Source organism: Chlamydotis macqueenii, chromosome 23 (genome assembly GCF_036417535.1).
Source record: "Chlamydotis macqueenii isolate bChlMac1 chromosome 23, bChlMac1.mat, whole genome shotgun sequence".
NCBI lineage: Eukaryota > Metazoa > Chordata > Aves > Otidiformes > Otididae > Chlamydotis > Chlamydotis macqueenii.
Genome location: NC_141578.1, coordinates 4822446 through 4839909, shown reverse-complemented (window position 1 = coordinate 4839909; position 17464 = coordinate 4822446). Strand labels below are relative to the sequence as shown.

Here is a 17464-nt window from a genome sequence, read left to right as displayed (position 1 = left end):
AACGGGCAAACTCATAACATCAATGAGGGCTGCTGCGGCTCCCCGAGCCCTTCACGCCTGTAAGCTGGCTCCTAGCACAGGGTGGTTTCCCCCCCTGCTCCAGCACTAAAAAATCCATTTTTCCTCCAATTTTATTATTCTAGGGTTTTGGTGTTTTACGGTGCGGGGAAGGAGCAGCGATGGAGGAGGCGTGCCCCCCGCTGCCTACCCCGCCCCGCTCAGGCTAGGCCTTGGGTGATGCCGCAGGCTGCAGCCGCTGCAGCTCCAGGATGCGGATGAGGAGGAGGAAGGCGACGCTCAGGAGAAGCAGCCAGAAGAAAAGCCAGTAGTGCTGCGGGAGGAAGAGCCACGGCCGCCACAGCTCCGCCGGGGACCCCTTGGACCTGGGGAGAAGGCGACCGGTGACACTCATCATCCAGGGCGGGGAGAGCAAATCCCACCAGCTGGGGATGAGGAGGGTGTTTAGGTCAACCCCAAACCTCACTGGTCCTTTTGCAAACCCAACCGAACCAAGCCTGGAGAGAGCACGGGTGACGTGCAGTGCGTGGGGGAAATTGAGGCAGAGCAGGGTCGAGCTGGGGCAGGCAAGCAACATCCCCATCACCAAATCCCCAGCCCGTTTTCCATGTACTGGCCACCGTGGGACCACAGTGACTGCGGAGGGGCACACGCAGGGTGCTGCTCACGTCAGCCCGAGCTGCTCTGGCTCCTTTTCCCCTGCACTTGAGCCTCTGCCGTCCGCCTCGGCTGCCAGCTCCCTGGTCACGGCGCTGCTCCGGCCCTGCAGCTCCAGCTCGTTCCTGGGGAGGGAGAGGACAAGGCTCTGTGCCCATGGGCCAGCAGCAGCCAGCGTCGCGGTCTCCCTGCCACTCGGCGCGGTTACCTCTGGGTGCTGGGCCGGCGTGGGGCCCCCTCCCTCTCCGGCTCACCGGCCGGGGCTGCTTGACTGTCCGGGCTGGCACCTGGCTGGGCACCGAAGGCGGGAGCATCAGTGGGGACCCAGACCCCCGGCAGCACCGAGCCTGGGGACGTGTGTCCGACAGCAAGGCCCAGCTCCTGTCCGTCCCCGTTGCGCGTGTCCTTACCAAGAGCTGCTTGGGGATGACGGCGATGCTGACTCTGCGGCGCGCAGACCCCTGCAATGGAGGGGCCGGGGGTGAGCGTCACACCGGCTGCCTCCCTGTTGTCCCCATCACCTCCCCAGCACGAGCAAGGGACCCCGAGGAGGAGAAGGGACGCTGCCAGCATCCCACTGGCCCGGGTGCTAAGGGGAGAAGCTGGAGAGCTGGTGAGGTGAGGGAAGGCCAAAGCCAAGGGGTTTGCGCCTGTCCTCGCTGCTTCAAGCCGTGCCAGTGGGGCTGCCTAACCCCCTCCCCGAGCGCTCCCCTACCTCTCGAGCTGCAGGGGAACCGGTGCCGAATTCGAGCTGGTGTTAGAGAACAGCCAAGCCTGCGGTTCTCGCGCTATGACCCTGCAACGCAGAAGGACCTGCCTGAGACCGGGAGAAGCAGCCTCCAACCCCGGGCACCCTGGCTCCCTGCAGCCCTCCGAGGCCACCCCTACGTTTTGCCTTGTCCCCAAGGTTTGCAGCAGACCTGGCCTGCAGCGAGCAGCTGGCAGGAGCGGCATTGCCCGGGGACCAGCGGGTGCGCGGGGATTGCCGGGCAAGGGAGAGCAGCAGGGCACAGGGAGGTGGTGGCTCTGGGACCGCTGAACTGGGACCAGTTACCTGCTGGAAAGATCGCATCAGGGGGTGAGGCCTCAGCCGCGGCTCTGCATCATCTAGGAGCAAAGAGAAGCAGCCTTACATCACCCCCCAAAATTAAGATGGGGCTGACTTGTGAACGGTTGCAAACTTCCCTCCCATGGAAAGCTGTCCTGGCCACACGCTCCATGCTCGTCACGGAGTAACAGGGGTGCCGAGGCCGGGGCGGGGCACAGCGATGGCGTGCGTGGGGTTTGGCATCCAGGGACAGAGCATCCTTTGTGTGCCCCGTGGCCCCCCTGCCCCCCATTCCCAGCTGGGCCACGGGGCGATGGCTCTCCAGCCACCGGCACCTGCTCCCGCGCTGCGTCTGCAGTTACACCGGCCCCTCACATTTGTCATCGGGTCCCAGCTGTCACCCACCCCCCAGTCCCCAGCTCACACGCAGCCCGCTGGCTCTGCGGTGCGGGGTCACACTGACCCCCCAGAGCGGTTCGGGATCAAATCCCCCAGGGTCGCCCCGTGCAAACCCCACGTGGGCCGCGCCGGCAGAGCCCACCTCACCCTGGGTCTCCGCCAGCTGCCGGTTGCGGGAGTTTTGCTGGATCAGGCGCTTCATCTCCTCCAGCTCCGCGTGTTCCCGCATGTGGTGCCGCTTCAGGTTCTCCACGTGCTGGACCATCACCTCCGCCGCTCGGCTCATCCGGGCCTCCTGCGGCCGGGCAGGATGAGGGATCAGGCCCCCATCTCCCAGTCCCGGAACACCCAGGTCCCTGCCAGTCCCTCACTGTGCATCCCACAGTGCCTCCACTCCAGGGGTGCAAATACATCCCCATCCCGCTCCCGAGGGCGGGCAGATCCCTTGCATCCTGACACGTGCAAAAATGAGGCCGATGCCAGCGCTGGGAGGAGGAGGAGGGACAGACCCCAGCAAGCCCAGGGATGGGTCCCCAAGCCCAGCCGCAGCACCCTCCAGCCCTCCCGGCCCCGGCGGGGAGCCCCAGGCGACGCACAGACCTGATGTACAGCGCCCAGCTTCTCCGCGGCGCTGGTTGCCCGCTCGACGGCAGCCGCCAGCACGGCCAGGCTGCCCTGCAGCTGCTCCAGCGTCTCCTTGCAGCCGGCATCGGCGCAGGATGAGCCCAGCCTCTGTGGAGGGAGAGGAGGAGGATGGAGCTGCCAGAGCCAGGGCTCCGAATTATCCAAACCTCTCCGGAGCTGGACATCCCAGCAGATGCCTGCCCCCTGCCCCGGTGCCCACCTACCTCCAGGGCAGCCCGGCACTGCCCCAGCTCCTCCTGGATGTTTTCTTCCGCCGCGTCCCGTGCCCGTTTCTCCACCTGCACCCGTTGCTGCAGGGTGAACACGTCGCAGCGAAAAGCCAGGGCGAGGTGGGCAAAGGCTGCCTGGGGGGGCAGGAGGGCGAGAGGTGGGGACACAGGGCGAAGGGCAAGCCACCGGGGCCATGCGCTGCTGTCCCCAAGGCACAGACAGACCTCGCTGGCATGCCACCGAGCAGGGCAGTGCTAAGGATAATTAACACTCGCCGTGCCCCAGCACCCGTTAGGCTGCTGCACGCTGCGGACGGTCCCCAGGCGATGCCAGCCTGACCGAGACACGTCCCCTGGGCAGCTGACAATGCATGGAAATCCCGAGCCCTCCTGGCAAGAACACGCGCCGGGCAGACGCCAGCCCTCGCTGTGGGTCCCGGCTGACAGCGGAGCCTGACTCAGCCCTGGCACTCGCAGGGAAATTGTTTTTATTAGCACGGCTTCCACCTCCTCCCCGGCGAAGGGTGCTCTCAGCGAGCTGCAGAGCACTCTGTGAGATTGCCGGGCGCGCAGAGGCCGGGCTCGCCTTGCCGTGGAAATGCAGCTGCTCTCCAAACGCCAAGAGCATCACCAGGAAAGGGATTTGTGAGGCAGCTGCCAGGGGACTGCGGAGCCTGGAGGGCGGCCAGGAGCAGGGCACAGCCCCAGGGCTGTGAGCCAGCACATCCGTCCCTCTGTCCCCCTTCCCCAGCCCACCCGTGGCCCCTGGCAGCCCTTACCTCCACGTCCTGCTCCGTCAAAGCCACCCTGCAGAAAGAGAAGTGCTGTCAGGGATGGAGGCACCATGGGGACTGTGTGCCGAAAATGCCCTTGGGCCGCTCCCAGGGGTGCCAGCCACCAGCAGAAGCAGGGACCCCAGTGTTCCTCACCTGGAGAGCGGCTCTTGTGCAGTGGAAAAGGAGGAAAGTCCAGTCCCTGCACGACATGGTGCCCTGGGACCCCCCTGTCCCCCAGACCCTGGAGGGATGCAGGTGCTCTCTGCTCTTACCTGTGCAAGCCCAGTCTCTCCAGCACCGAGAGCTCACTGGGGAAACTCAGCAGCGGCTCCTCCGGGCTTTCTCCATCTGCAGGGAGGTGGTAACGCCATGGGAGAGACCACACGTGAAGGCTTTTGCTTGGCCTTTCCTCCTCCCTCTGCCCTCCTGTCCCAGCAGGCAGCAGGTGGGACCATCCTAACCCTTTGCCCAGCATCAGGGGGGCTTCAGGTCCCCCCTTCCCCATGACCCCACCAAGGCAGATGAACCCCATCAGGCCACGCTGTTCCCGCACTCATCCCCAGCTACTTCAAGCCTTCCCCTAAGGGGACGCAGCTGGGATGTGGGGTGGGGACTCACCCACCTTCCCTGGTCCCGTCACCGTCCCCGGTGCGCACAGCCAGCTCCTGCCTGTCCGTGCCTGGCACCTGGGGGGCACAAGGGTGCTGTGGGAGCAAACCCCTCCCTGGCACTGGACACATCCCGAAAAGAGCAGCACCGAGAGGCTGGTGGTCCAGACAAGCCTGAGGGGCAGGGGAGGGAATGGTCTCCCGAATCTGTCGCCTTCCCTCTCACCTCACCAACACGCTCCACGCTCTGCTCACTCCCAGCCAAAACTCCATCTGGGTGCCCCTGGGGACTGCTCATCCTCCCTGGGGACAGAAAGGGTGATGGGAGCCGGGCAGCAGCATCCCCTCCCCAGCCTGACACCACTTCAAGGGAGCCCCCCAAAAACACCGCTGGACACCGCTGGCATTTCTGCAGCCTGCAGGCTCCCAGGGGGCATGGGCTGGCAGGTGCTGCCAGGCCAGGGGACACCCTCCCGCTGGACCCGTGCAGTGCTGCTCAGGAAGGGAGGGTGCACAAACCCACCTCTTCCCCCCCATCCCCACCCCGGGCTGCCCTTACCTTCATCCGGAGACGCGGGGATCCCGGCCAGCTCTGCCTGCTGCTCCCTGCGGAGAGAAGCCCGGGTAAACCCCAAAGAAACTCCGGCAGCAGAGGCAGCATCCCGCTCCTTCTGCCCTCCCCCAGCCACCATGGCACCCCTCGGTGGGATGCTGATCCGGACCTGGGTCCTTTCCGAGCATCCTCTGCAGCCCGCTCCGTCCCCGTCCCCGTCCCTGTCCCCTGGCACAGGCACAGCAGCCCCCTCCGCTCCCGCAGCCGCAGAGCCGCCACCGAGGAGCCCGCCGAAGCCGTTTCCAGCCAGCAATGAGTCACCAGCCCACGGCTGTGCTTCTCCTCAGCATTTTTTTTTTTTTTCTTTTTTTTTTTTTGGCCCTGGCTGCCAAGCGGACCTCGCTATGAGCTGGCCTCTTCGCAGGCACCACGACAAACCCGGCTGCCAGCAGAGCCCGGGTGCCATCTCGCGTCACTGCCACGGGGACGGTGGGCCTTGGTACACGGTCCTGCACCCTAAAACTGCATTTGGGATGATCTCACCAGCCTAAAATTCTGTCCTGGGTGCAAGGGTGTCTGGCAGCTCTGCAGCATCCCTGCTTGCTGGGGGCCGGGGGTGCTGGCGCACTCCAGGTCACCTCTGCGTGGGGATGTAGGGGCTGTCACGCAAGCAGCCCTCTGCAGCCTTGCACTGGAGCTCAGCACCCAGCTGGGAAAGGGTCTGAACCCCCAAACTTTGCTGCTGGCTCTGGAAGGGACTACAACAGGGCTTTTCCCTTTCCTCCCTGCAAGCCAGGGGTTGTTCCCTGGGAACGACGGCCAGAGGAGAAGGGGCTGCTGTGCCGAAAGGATGCCCAGTGCCTGGGAGCAGGGTGATGCTCCCACCACCATCCCTGTCCTGGCTACAGGGTGAGCCCTTCACGCACGTACCTCCGAGGCCAGGGGCTGGGCCGGCAGCTCATCCTCTGCCGCTGCCGCCGTCGGTGCCCCTGGCCGAGTCCCTGCGCCTCCTCTTCCCCTTCTCCCAGCGAGGTCCCTGCGGGCGCCTTCATTTCCAACGCGCGGAGGCTCCAGGACCAGCACACCTATCACGAGAGACACATAATAGCTGCGCGCAGATGGGAGAACGCCTCTAGATGTTATATTTTTAAAGCATTTTCTCACCCAGCAGGAGCTCCAAGCTCCTCCGCTTAGCGTGGAGGCATCCGTGGGAAAAGAGGTGGGGAGGCCCGCTGCTTCAGGAGGATGCTGCCGGGATTCGGGCGGGCACGGAGGGAGGCGAACGCGGAATTTATTACAAGCCTCAGTTCTGCGCAGGGCTGAGGGTGGACTTGCCCACTCGCTGCCCCCGTTTCCCTCCCACGGGGCGATCCTCGAGTGGGACTTGTGGTGTGGGCGGTCCCCGTGGGGGGAGATCAGTTTGCACCCATCTACGGGTGCGAGCACCCAGTACAGAGCAGGAGTGACCTGCCGTACCCCGGGCAGGGGACGGTCCCATCCATAGCATCCCGGCCAGCTCCCGCATGGACCAATATAAGAGATTCTCAAGTCCAGGGGAGTGGGACATCTCATTTAAGCTGGTTTGATGTTTAAAAATCAGAGAACGCTGGCAGAACACCCACAGGGTCCCTCTCCCAGTAAAGTCACTGTGCAGAAGGGATTCTCCCACGGGACACGTCTCCTCGAGAGCTGTGCCCATGCAGATATGGGGCAGAAGGTGATTTTTTTTTTGTCCAGGACACAAAATGCAGCAGAGATTTAAAGGGAAAGAGAGCAGGGACTGGTTGAACCCCATGTGCCTGTGCAAAGCCTTGGCCCCCCAGCACCGAGCGGGGCCATCACCCGTCTCACCCCCGTGCCGAGCGGGGCCATCACCCATCTCCCAGAGCCTACTGAGCCCTGACGGAGCTGTAAAAGCAAGCAGCACTTGGTGTCTGCCAAAACAGGCTCTTTTCATGCCTAGACACTGGAAAGTCTCCCTGACACCTCCGCCCAGGGGCTCGGGAGCCCCCAGTCATCAGGCAAACTCATCACATCAGTGAGCAGGAGACTTTTCCGCTCCGTAACAGCCGCGGCAGACCCCGCAGCCAGCCTTACACACACTCGCTCCTTATCTCCGTTTTATGGATGGAAATACAGAGGCACGCACCTTGTTTGCCTCGCGTGGCGTAGATAACCCCCCCGGGAAGGCAGACCGAGCTCTCGCCCTCGGCTCAGCAACTTTACCAAACGCTCCCCGGGCCATTACCTGCCTGAGCTTGTCTCAAGGAGCCGAAGGCAGGTACTGGGGCCACCCAGCTCAGACCCAGCGCTCGGCACCGTCAGGTCCCCGGCAGACCCGGGAGGGGGTCGGGGGACGCGGCGTGGCTGGCGGATGGTGGGTCGAGGGGTGCCGGGGCCCCACGCGGTGCAAGCTGCTGGCGGCAGAGTCTCCTCGGAGCGGAGAGCGACCGCATCTGCGGCAGAAGGAGCTGCCAGGGAAGAGCTGGATGCGAGAAGGCCTTTAAAGGACATGCACGAGAGCGGCTGGGAGCTCCCTGCGCGGGGCCGGCGCGCGCTGAGCAGCTTGCAGGTGGCCAGGCCGGGTCCTGCACCCGCTCCTTGGAGCTGGGAGAGACCGCAACGGCTCCCTCCACACGCAGAGCGGAGCAGACCCGAGTCCCAGCATCTCCCTGGCAGGAGGCTTGGGACAGGGTGGTGGCACCTCCATGGAGATGGGGGATCCCCCCCTGCCTTTGTGGGGGGCACAGCACCAGCCTAAACCAGGATGAGTGATGGGGAGTGCCTGTAGCATCGTATTTGACAGTGCAGGGAAGACGCTCTGCCCGGGACCCCCATCCCTCCTGCCCCTCTCAGCAGCCCCACTTTCCCCCCCCGCCATCACGCCTACTGCTCCTTCCCCTGCCCAGCTCCTTTGCTCAAATCCATCACATCCTCTAAAGCCGCTTTCTTCCCCTAAGGAGCTTACACCGAGTCAGACTCGATGCTCAGCGCTACAGAGGGTGCTGCAGCCGCTGTTGGCTCCTCCACACCCAGGACCCTGATGCACCACGGGGAACGAGGCAGGTCCTTGGGGTCTACAAATCCCATAAGCCCTCGGAGGTCAGCCAGCAACCGGCATCTCCCAGCCCTAGGGCAGGGCTGGCCCAGCCCCACACCCATCTGCCAAGAGCGCAGGATGCGGCCCCGGGTGCAGGGTGGGCTGAGAGAGCCCATTTGCAGCTTTGAAGCAGGAGCTGTGCTGGGCCACAGTGGGGTGAGGCTTTGGAAATGACCATCAGCAATGGTCCCCACCAGGTCAGGATTTTCAAAGGTCCATGAAGCTTCAGGGATGGGTTTTCCCCTCTTGGGGCCAACACCTCCTGCTTGGACCTGACCCAAAAGCAGAGCTGCTGAGAAATCACGAATCATCTTAGGGGACAAACCCCAAATTCCCATGCTGTCTTCCCTGTAACACACATTCCTAGCAACCCAAGCTGTGGTATGCATCATTAGCACCAACTAATTACAATCAGCACATCGTAAGGTCACACTGCCAGCACCAAGAAGACACGGAACCTGCTGAAAGGCAGACTGGCACCGTCACCCTCTGCCTCACGGCCTGATAGATCCTCTGCCTTTCCTTAAAAATATCTCACCCAGGGATTTCCTCTCTTCTCCCGCCCTCTAAGTTTGCTGTCCATCTCCAAGAGTTTCCAGGCACAAAGGCTGACCACTTGTGCTTCTTTTTAGAGACAGATTCGCCGTGACACGCTTCCTGGAGCGAGCAGGTTGCCTGACCCAAGCTGCGAAAGGATGCTCTGGGCTCGCGACGGCAGGGCCGGATCCGTCCCGCGGGTGGGTCCATCCGAACGTGTCCGTCCGGAGGCAGCCGAGTCCCGGTGCTGCGCAGCAGCGATAACCCCAAAGGGTAGAGCTTCCCCCCAGTGCTTTCCCAGCCTCACAGTATGTTTGCCGTCTGGCTGGTATCTCGAAAGGCAAGTGAATTCTCCAGGCACGAAGTCAGGTTGGCATTAGCACTGCCAGCCCCGTCACTGGGCTAACTTGCCCCCACGCACTCCTTTGTTTCAGAAAGGGGAGACCCACGCAGAGGAGAAGACCCTTCCTTTGGGCTGAGACTCAGCAGATGGAGCCCAGCACCCCATTGCCCCGACACCGCTCCCCTCCTCGAGGGCCTCCACCTGCCCGCGTTACACGCCAGTCCGCTTGGGCACGTAAAATCTACGTATTTTGTTGCTGAGTGCTTTTTCTAGCCAAGCGCAAGGTCTCTCCCCAACAGACCCCCGCAGCCAAGGTGCCCGTAGCAGAGCGTGGAAGTAAAAGCACCTTCACAGCACGATGCTGAGCAGACAGAGGGTACAAAACCAGCTGCCCTCGAGGACGGGCAGCGCAGCGGCAGCGGCTGGCGAGCTCAGGGGATGGAGGACGGACGCCCTCGCATGCACCAGGGCCTCGCCGTCAGCAGCCTGGTCCCGCTGGCCCCATCCCCGCAGACCCTGCCTCCTCCCCGAGAGCAGCAGCCCGGCAGCAGATCAGGCTCTGCTCCAGCGCCCTGGCAGGCCCACGGCTGCTCCGTGGAGGATACAGACCTAAGGACATCGTTGCACTGGCTCCCCGTGCCAAAATAAAGCTTTTCTGCTCAAAAATCCTCCTCTATTCCCTCCCACACACACGTGCCAAGGGGTTCAATGAGAAGCACTGCCTCTCTTTGCAAAGCATCCCATTCAAAGAGCCTCTAAAAGCCTTTCCTAAAAGCACCCAGGGATTTTTAAGTATTCTTATTTTTAACTTGGAAGCATCACGATTACAATCTAGGCATCGCAGGGCCTCAAACAAGCCAAACCCATGCACAGACCTGTTCAGCGGGGACACGCAAGACCTTGCTGGAAGATCTCCAGCCCAGAGAGGCGAGCGGCAGCGAGGGGCTGGAGGTTCTGGCTTTGCCCCTCGCGTCTCCTTCCAGCGAGGTCCCACTGGCGATGCAGCAGCCTACTGCGACAGCATCTTCCCGGGACTCCTCCCGAAGCCGAGCTGAACTTGCAGCTCAGATTGCAGAGACCGCAGTCACCTGGATTATCCGCTCCTCGGAGGAAAGCTGCTCAGACCGACGCTGGCTGCTGCTGCTGCTGAGGCAAACATGATTTATTAGGTCCGTGCAGGGAGCCCACCATAAAGCAACACCCCAGCCCTTCGGCAAATTCATCTTCACGTGGCCCCGATCTCCTCAGCTGACAGGGACCTGGTGCCCACCAGTCTACCCAAGGGAGAACACGATTCTCTTATGATGATTAAATGGTTGTTGACAAAAAAAAAAACAAAACAAAAAAAAAAAAACCACCAAAACAAAACAGAGAAGAAAGAAGAGTTTTGCTTCTTTTGGTTCAGTTTTAAATTCCAGGTTGGAAAAAGGAGACTGCTGAGCCTTCCCTGAGCAATTCACACCTGGGTGTCACCAGCCACCAGATTTCAACGCAAAAGTGCCGCAGCAAACTGGGGATTACACACATGCGATTAACCGTCACCGAAACGCGGTCACCTCAGAAGCAGGGTGACTTCATCAGCTCCCAGCAGTGCTACAGGAGGGGACACAGCAACTACACCTGCAGCTCCCGTTCAGAAGCAGCCCCTCAGGGGATGGCTACAGACCATTTTCAGGAAAGCAGCCCAGTTTCAGCCCTTTCCAACACGGTGTGGCACGGAGCAAGGTGGCCTGGCTCATATGCAGCTCCGACGTCTGGCATTTAACATCCGCACGGGAGGTTCTCCGCTGTACGATCATGGCACTGAGATGCCACCTGGGGAGTGGAGAGAGCATCTCATGAAACCGGTTCAAAAATCAGCGTGGGAAAGTGAGGAAGCAGCAGAATGGACACATAAACCCGTGCAATTACATAAAATCCATTTCCTTGAAAAAAAAAACCCACTCCTATTTGGCCAAAAAGGGAATTCCCCTTTGTACTGTGAAGAAGATAAAGCTCTACAAACAGAAGAGGAAGCAGATAAGGAACTGCTATCAAATACCCCGAGTAAACAGGCTGAAAATTATCCACTGCCTTCTACGTACAGCCTAGGACATGCCTACAACAAAGCTTCAGACCTTTCACTTCACCAACAGTGCTGATAAACCAGGACAAGGACAAAGCCAGCCTCGGCTCTCCCTCGGCTCCTGGATGAGGTTCTGCTGAACTATGAAACCTGACGGATGTTTTACGCCACATCTACCTCTTTGCATTGCTCAGGCTGGATTTTAAAGTTCTTGAGAGGATCAAGAGGAGTCAAAAGTAAAGGGTTTTTTTATGCCACCACACAAACAAGCAGTCTTTCCCCACCATATCTAGTGTCTCCAGGGTTCGTTTCCAATTCTCCTTACACGACTGTTATCTTGCACGTACACCCCAGAGGAATCCTTGGCACGAGATAAGCTGCAGCCAAGAGCAAACACAGGGCTAAGTCGTCTCTCTCCACAAGCCAGCGTCATGCTTCCCAACGCAACGGGAACCTCCCTTGCGGTTTGCAAGGCCGATGATCCCTGCTCGACTGCTGCTCCTTGCAAAAACCGCGCAGGCTGGCCCAAAACGCAGCTCCCGGTACCTCCAGCCGAGCTGGAAGTGCAAGCTGCATACGGCACGCAGCAGCGCAGGACAGCCCGTCAAAATGAGATGGTTGCCTAAAGAAACCAGCGAGCAGTTACAAAACCAAACATCCTTCAGGAAGGAGATGCACGTCATCGCCAGGAGATTTCAAACCCTTTATTGCTGCCCAGTCCACAGAGATGCTGGGGCTTCCCCACAGCACTCTAGATACACATGGCATGTGTGATCTTCCAGTTCTTCTTCAGCAAGGACAGCAGGAAGCTGAAGACCAGGTGAATTTTGGAGATGAGTTTGTCCTTGGTCATCTTCACGTGACCGACAGCCACAGCCAGAGCACTGAGGACAAGGACACCGAGGTCACTCGGTCGGGAAACTGCAGAGACCGCAGCCTGCTACCTAATAAAGCCAGAACGGCAGGCTCAGACCTTGATGGTCAGGGCACAATTTCTATTTATGTCGTATTTTGGGCAGCCCTACAATAGCTTCAATATACTCAGCCACTAACTCACTGGTATGCAAACACATCAACCATTTGGCTCCCCGGAGGCTTCTCTCCTCCAGCTAACATAGACTTTGAAGCCTCATCAGTCCCCTGTCACCTAAAATAGCTTCAGAGAGCCTTACTGCACAGAGATCCGTGCTCTCAGCGCATCACTTAATGCCGCAGAGTTTAATTGCTCTGGCTGGGTCTAAACCCCGACGCGCAAACTCCAAGCCGTAACACGTTACGCTGACGTGTTTTAATCCCTCCTCTCCCTTTGTAAATGTTCAGGAATGTTTTTAAATGCTTCCTGAAGTATGCAATGCTCCTCCATTAAAACTTTAGCATTACCTCCATCCGCTCTCTCCCATCCTTATTTTTCCAGTCCCCACCCAGAAGGTGCCCAGAGGAGGTTTCCAGTGGGTGTTTTCAAGGATACAGGACAGAAATTTGGAAAGCCACACTACAGAAGCGCTTTTTATTAGTGTATCACTAAATACCTGCCCAGTTGGGTAGCATAGGGACCTGCTTGATTAAAAACTTTTTTTTTTTTTTTTTAAGGGAACATACAGGGAAACAGGCAGAATTTCCTCTCTGAGAGAAAGCAGCAGCCAGCCTTGGGCCCAGCATCGCCCACCTGCCTTCAGGAGCGGTTCAGGTACTTGTGTGCCAACATGACTCCATCGACAATGCAAAAATAATGGATTTGTTGTTTTCCCGGTTAAAGCAAGCCACCTTTTCGGCATAAACCATCTCCAAGAGTCACCTTGATGCAATGTGGAGCCTGGCTACCCCTCACACCCACGGGCCCAGTGCCGATGTGGGGCAATCCAGGGTTTTGCAGAGGGTGGGAGAGGAGAGGAGACCCAACGCGCTGAGACGTCCTGTGCCGGGCCCCTCCACAGCTCCTACTCTGCCGCCATCTTGCCAGAGGCGAGGAGGAAGGCGCCATCTTGAGCGTGGCAGGGCGGGAAGGCAGGAGCTGCCATCTTGAGGGTGGCGAGATGCCCATGGCAGCAGGCTCTGAGGCGGCCCAGAGACAAACGAGACACAGGGCTGACTGGAAACATATTTATGTCTAACCGACAAGACTCATCTTCAAGCCTCGGGGTGCGTGTGGGGCTGGGCCAGCGTTGCTCAGCGATAGCTGGGTCTCCATCACGCTGGTGGTGAACCCTGGTGAGGGACTGGGCTGCAGCTACCACCACCTAACGAGCACCCTCCGCCCAAGGAAGCCATCGCCTTGCAGCTCCTTTTGGAGCTCACCTGGGAGGAGGAGAGAGAAAGAGAAAAGAAATCAAGAAAAGGGAAGCCCATTGCCAACCACACTCCAGCGTGGCTTCTGCAGGCACTCGGTGGTTGCCCACCACACGGGACAGACCAGGAGCATGGACGGTGCGGTCCTCCATGAGAGAGACTCTGGCCTGGAGGGCGCAGCATCCATCTCACCTGGCTCCTTCCAGCACAGCCTGCAGCGACTTCTTCAGAGCCGCGTTACTCTGACCCAAAGCGGCAGCCAGATGGCTCCGGTGGGCTGGGCTGACCTGGGATGGAGAGGAGCGAGGTGCTAGGAGCCCACCTGAGACCCCTGGGCCAGGTCCCGGTCAGCTGCAGCCCCCGCTGTCAGCTCACCAGCTGATCCGCGAGACTCAAACCTGGTCTCACTCACCTGGCTTTGGTACACGGTGAGCACAGCCGTCACCAGCTTGGCGTAATTCAGCGACGTGGCGAAGGCGGGGGCCTGCCGGCACAGAGTCAGGACCAGGAGATCGAAGAGCTCGGGGGGCAACACCTCCTGGAAGAGAGCCACGAGCAGTGAGGAGAGCTGGTCCTTGCTCCTGGAGCTGGCAAGGAAACGTGGGGGGGACAACGGGGATCCCCTCACCTGCCGCCCCAGCGCAGCCTGCACCACCGGCAGGAGCTTCTCTGACAAAGGCACCTCCAGGACTTGGCTGGAAAAGACGGTGAAGAGATGAGATGCTCACACGGCCTCGCTGGTGCTCCTGAGCCAGCCAGAGCCATCAAAGCAGGCACGAGGGCAGAAGCAGAGCTGTTGCCCCATAAATCTCGTACCTCAGCACCAGTCGCACGCAGTCTGGCTCCAGGCACTCCTCCACGAGCTCGCACACCAGCTCGGTCCGCTCAGTGCCTGCAAGGGCGGAGCAGAAGGGGGAGAGCCTGCAGAACCTGCCAAATCGCCAGGGACGTGCCCGACCCTTCCTGGCACCCCTTCACACAGGGGTACAGCCCAGCCGGGACACCCAGGAACCACACACTGCTCCCTTCTGCTGCTCAAGATAATCCAGCTTCCTTGGGTTTAATTAGCACCAGTCCCTAGGAAAAGGGGACTCTACTGTGGCAGGAATTCATGCAGGACCCTCTTCTCATGCCAGCAGAGCCACCCTGGGGCAGTTTTGGCCCCAGCGTTAGGAGCTGTTGGGAACCCTCTAGTCCATGGGATGGCTCGTCCTTTGGGAAAACTGACGCTGGAAACCAGCCTGGCCTCCCTCCCTCTCTAAACCCATCTCCCATCCTAACTCCCAAGCATTCACCTGCCCAGATAAAACCAGCACCATCCCTCTGTGGTTCCTAACCCGCATTTGGGGTGATAAGTGCCCCCCAAGAGACAGCACTCTGCAGCTGGGGCGTCCCCTGCAGCCCACGGCCCCTCTCCAGCTCCCTCAGCTGCTCCCAGGAGCCGTGCCTCCCGCGAGCCCATCGCACCTTCCCCCGGCTCCCGCAGGACCGCAGGCACCAGGACTCGACAGAAGGGCTGGGAATACTTGGAGCAAAACGAAGCGAGGGCAGCCATGAGGTGGCGGGAAGGTGGCTGGGTGAGGGACAGGACCTACGGACAGAACAGGCAGGAGATGGGACGGCGGCGAGGGGAGCGGGGCGCAGGAAGCCTCTGCCACCACACTTACTCGCCTGAGGAAGAGCCGCTCTGCCAGGACGGCGGCGCTGGTGTAGCTGAGGTCGGGGCCGAGAGCCAGCAGCCAGCTGCAGAAACGCACCAGGAGATGCTCCGGGCACGTGGAGAGCTGGAGGAAGGAGCACAGCCCCTCGAGCTGGGGACGGCAGAGGGGACAGGGACGTCAGGGACAGCAGCAGGCCCTCCGCGGCAGCGGCGTTTGCGGCAAGGACGCTGAGGCTCACCTGGCCAGGAGAGCAGCTGTTCAGGACGTGCAGCTCGGGCGGGACGCTCGGCTCCGAGCGCTGCGGGGAAACGCGGTCCTTGAGCAACACACCAAACAAAGCAACCCACAAAACACAGCTCCAGGGCTTTCCTCTTCCCTACCGCCCCCCGTTTCGGCCAGCGCTGACCCCACCCGCTGCCCATCGCACAGCGGATCCCCGCGAGGTCTTTTTCCAGTCATCCCTGTGGAACCCAGCTCCTCTCCCATCCCTTCCGCAGGCCCTGGCCTCAGCGCGTTCGGACCACCAGCTCCAGGAGAGAGACAGAAACAACCACTTACGCTGGACTCCTGCAGCAGCAGCATCTTCAGCCTCGGTCCGTGCACCTGGGGAAAATGAGGTGAAAGAAGAGGAGTCAGAGTGCAAAGGCTCACCGGCCGGACGGGGAGAGCAAACCCTGCCCAGTACCTGGAGAAAGGACTGGACCTCCGCTGCCGGCTCTGCCCGCGAACTCTTCCTGGGCTCGGCGGCTGCATCCTGCTGGGAGCTTTCCGGAGCAGCTCCGGCTGGGCTCTGAGCAGATCTGTCCCCCAAAGTCTCCCCAGGCACCTCCTCTTCCACCGCTGCCAAATCCCCACTCTCCTGGGTTCCCGGGGGGTCAAACGCCGCCTCCTCCAGCAGCAACCTCTTCCCCTCTCTCTCCTCGCCCAACTCCAGGCTCTCTTCCGACACTTTCTTGTGCTTCCCACCTTGAAGCACGGAGTCAGCCGCGTCCCCAGCGGCACCGGGCTGCTGGCTGAAGCACCAGTTCAGTTTTCTTTGCCCCTCCGGTTTGTTCCGGGCAATTTTCCGGCACAAACACCTAAGCTGCTGCTGGCACGCGGAAGACAAGGGAACGGGAGGTGGGGAGCACTCCTCTCCCCTCAATCCCGGACGGAGCAGATCCCCCAGCGTCCGCACCCAGGGATCCACGTGGGAATCCTGCTCCACGGCCTGGAGCAGCCGGCCGAGGCAGCCCCCCGGCACCACAGCCTGCAGCAGGAGGAGCAGGGAGAAGAGGTTTCTCTGGCACACGACGGGGAGCAGCAGCAGCCGTGGCTTGCTGGAAACGGGGAGAAAAGGGAGAGGCGACGTCAGAGCAAAGCCCGGAGCCCTTCTTGCCAACCCGCCCTGCGGAGCAGAGCCTCCCGCGACTCGGAAGCGAGAGGAGGCAGCAAACGCCTTCTCCGGCTTCTGCAGACACGAGCTAGAGGACCAGCAGGTCCCCACCACGACCCCAGCTCCACGTACGGACCACTGCCCCAGGAGGAAGATGACGCACAGCGCCAGATTGGGCGCCCAACCTCCCAGAAAACACCGAGTTTTGGAAAGGCGGCCGACTCACACAGCCAGGGCCCCCTCCGGCCCCTCCAGCGCGGGCTCCCGGGCGCACAGGGCCGCGGTGAAGGTTTGCCAGGGAAACCCCTGCCCCGGTCCCTCGTGGGCCCGGACCCGCTGCAGCATTCGGAGGGCGGCCAGCGTCCCGGAGGAGCCGGAGGCGAGCGCGTGGAGCAGGAGGCGGCACGGCCTGTCGAAGCTCTGCAGCCAGGGCAGGCAGGGGGGCTCCATCGCTGCTGGAGGGGTGGGGGGGGGCTTCACAGCCGCCTGCAAGAAAATTGGGGAGAGCTTTAGCAAGGTCACACCGAGGTGGGTGCGGGGGGGGGGGCGGGGGGGGAGCGGCGCATCCAGGACCCGGCCTGCCGTGCTCAGGAGCAAACCTGGGGCACCGGCTGCAGTTCGGGGACCACCCTTCACCTTGGCGCGGGGCGGGGGGGGGCGTCCTTATCCCGGGTCACCCGAGGATGCGGAACCGTCACCGAGCATCCCAGCCGGGCCGGGGGCGCGGGAACAGCCCCGCGCCCTCTAAAACCGCCCCCCCCCCCCCGTACCACCCCACCCCCCCCCTCCCCCGGAGGGGAAACCCCCGAGCGCCGCTGGAAGGGGACGGGAGGGTGCCCGGTACCGGTACCCCGGGGGCCGGACGCACCAACCCCCGCACCCGGCAGCGCGCGCGCCGCTTCCGGCCCCGCCCCCCTGAAAAAGCGCGCGGCGCATGCAAATTAACCCCGCCTGCAAATGATGCGTTATGCAAATGAGCCCTTAAAGCCAAACCTCCCTTCTCCCCCCAGCAGCCAGGGGGGTGTGTGTGTCGTGCCCCCCCCCCCCCCCCCCCCCCCAGCCCCAGGAAGGAGAGCCCCCAGGCAGCGTTACGTCACGCAGCACGTTTTATTTGGCTAAAAGCAATTTAAAACACAGCCCCACCCACTGCCCCCCTCCCCCTGCGCGTTAAAAACCCCCACCGC

The 17464-nt window shown here is 61.5% G+C and overlaps 2 protein-coding genes across 6 annotated transcripts; both read right to left on the bottom strand.

The window, feature by feature from the left end:
• Positions 1-113: 113 nt before the first annotated feature.
• Positions 114-6186, bottom strand: LOC147597999 (inositol 1,4,5-triphosphate receptor associated 2-like). Of its 4 annotated transcripts, XM_086765521.1 has the most exons (15): positions 6078-6186; positions 5844-5998; positions 4920-4966; positions 4587-4663; positions 4375-4438; positions 4025-4100; positions 3756-3783; positions 2971-3111; positions 2723-2854; positions 2270-2417; positions 1730-1782; positions 1086-1136; positions 884-966; positions 687-800; positions 114-383 (listed from the first exon to the last, which is right to left on the bottom strand). In XM_086765521.1, the coding sequence occupies exons 2-15, from the start codon at positions 5963-5965 to the stop codon at positions 224-226; spliced, it is 1296 nt and encodes a 431-aa protein (XP_086621647.1). In that variant the 5' UTR covers positions 5966-5998; positions 6078-6186; the 3' UTR covers positions 114-223. The 4 variants fall into 4 exon arrangements, with proteins under 4 accessions (XP_086621647.1, XP_086621649.1, XP_086621650.1 ...); XM_086765523.1 differs by lacking the exon at positions 6078-6186 and having other exon boundaries at positions 4371-4438; positions 5844-5918; XM_086765524.1 differs by lacking the exons at positions 5844-5998; positions 6078-6186 and adding an exon at positions 5083-5513 and having other exon boundaries at positions 4371-4438.
• Positions 6187-12446: 6260 nt separating this feature from the next.
• FANCE (FA complementation group E) lies at positions 12447-17033 on the bottom strand. Of its 2 annotated transcripts, XM_086765669.1 has the most exons (12): positions 16917-17033; positions 16507-16766; positions 15591-16224; positions 15464-15508; positions 15144-15203; positions 14912-15055; positions 14712-14835; positions 14061-14136; positions 13873-13939; positions 13657-13782; positions 13437-13531; positions 12447-13253 (listed from the first exon to the last, which is right to left on the bottom strand). In XM_086765669.1, exons 2-12 carry the CDS (start codon positions 16728-16730, stop codon positions 13250-13252), a joined length of 1599 nt encoding a protein of 532 aa, XP_086621795.1. In that variant the 5' UTR covers positions 16731-16766; positions 16917-17033; the 3' UTR covers positions 12447-13249. The 2 variants fall into 2 exon arrangements, with proteins under 2 accessions (XP_086621795.1, XP_086621796.1); XM_086765670.1 differs by lacking the exon at positions 12447-13253 and having other exon boundaries at positions 13433-13531.
• Between the last annotated feature and the right edge of the window lie 431 nt (positions 17034-17464).

What these genes read in the sequence shown, in the direction of transcription:
- FANCE (XM_086765669.1), bottom strand. Translation starts at nt 16,730, where the DNA reads ATGGAGCCCCCCTGCCTGCCCTGGCTGCAGAGCTTCGACAGGCCGTGC. An exon ending in AGGTCCAGTCCTTTCTCCAG is followed by an intron (nt 15,509 to 15,590) that starts GTACTGGGCAGG and finishes CATTTTCCCCAG; the next exon opens with GTGCACGGACCGAGGCTGAA. An exon ending in AGCGGCTCTTCCTCAGGCGA is followed by an intron (nt 14,836 to 14,911) that starts GTAAGTGTGGTG and finishes TTCTGTCCGTAG; the next exon opens with GTCCTGTCCCTCACCCAGCC.
- LOC147597999 (XM_086765521.1), bottom strand. Translation starts at nt 5,965, where the DNA reads ATGAAGGCGCCCGCAGGGACCTCGCTGGGAGAAGGGGAAGAGGAGGCG. An exon ending in CCCAGCCCCTGGCCTCGGAG is followed by an intron (nt 4,967 to 5,843) that starts GTACGTGCGTGA and finishes TTCTCTCCGCAG; the next exon opens with GGAGCAGCAGGCAGAGCTGG. An exon ending in CGGTGACGGGACCAGGGAAG is followed by an intron (nt 4,101 to 4,374) that starts GTGGGTGAGTCC and finishes ACCTCCCTGCAG; the next exon opens with ATGGAGAAAGCCCGGAGGAG.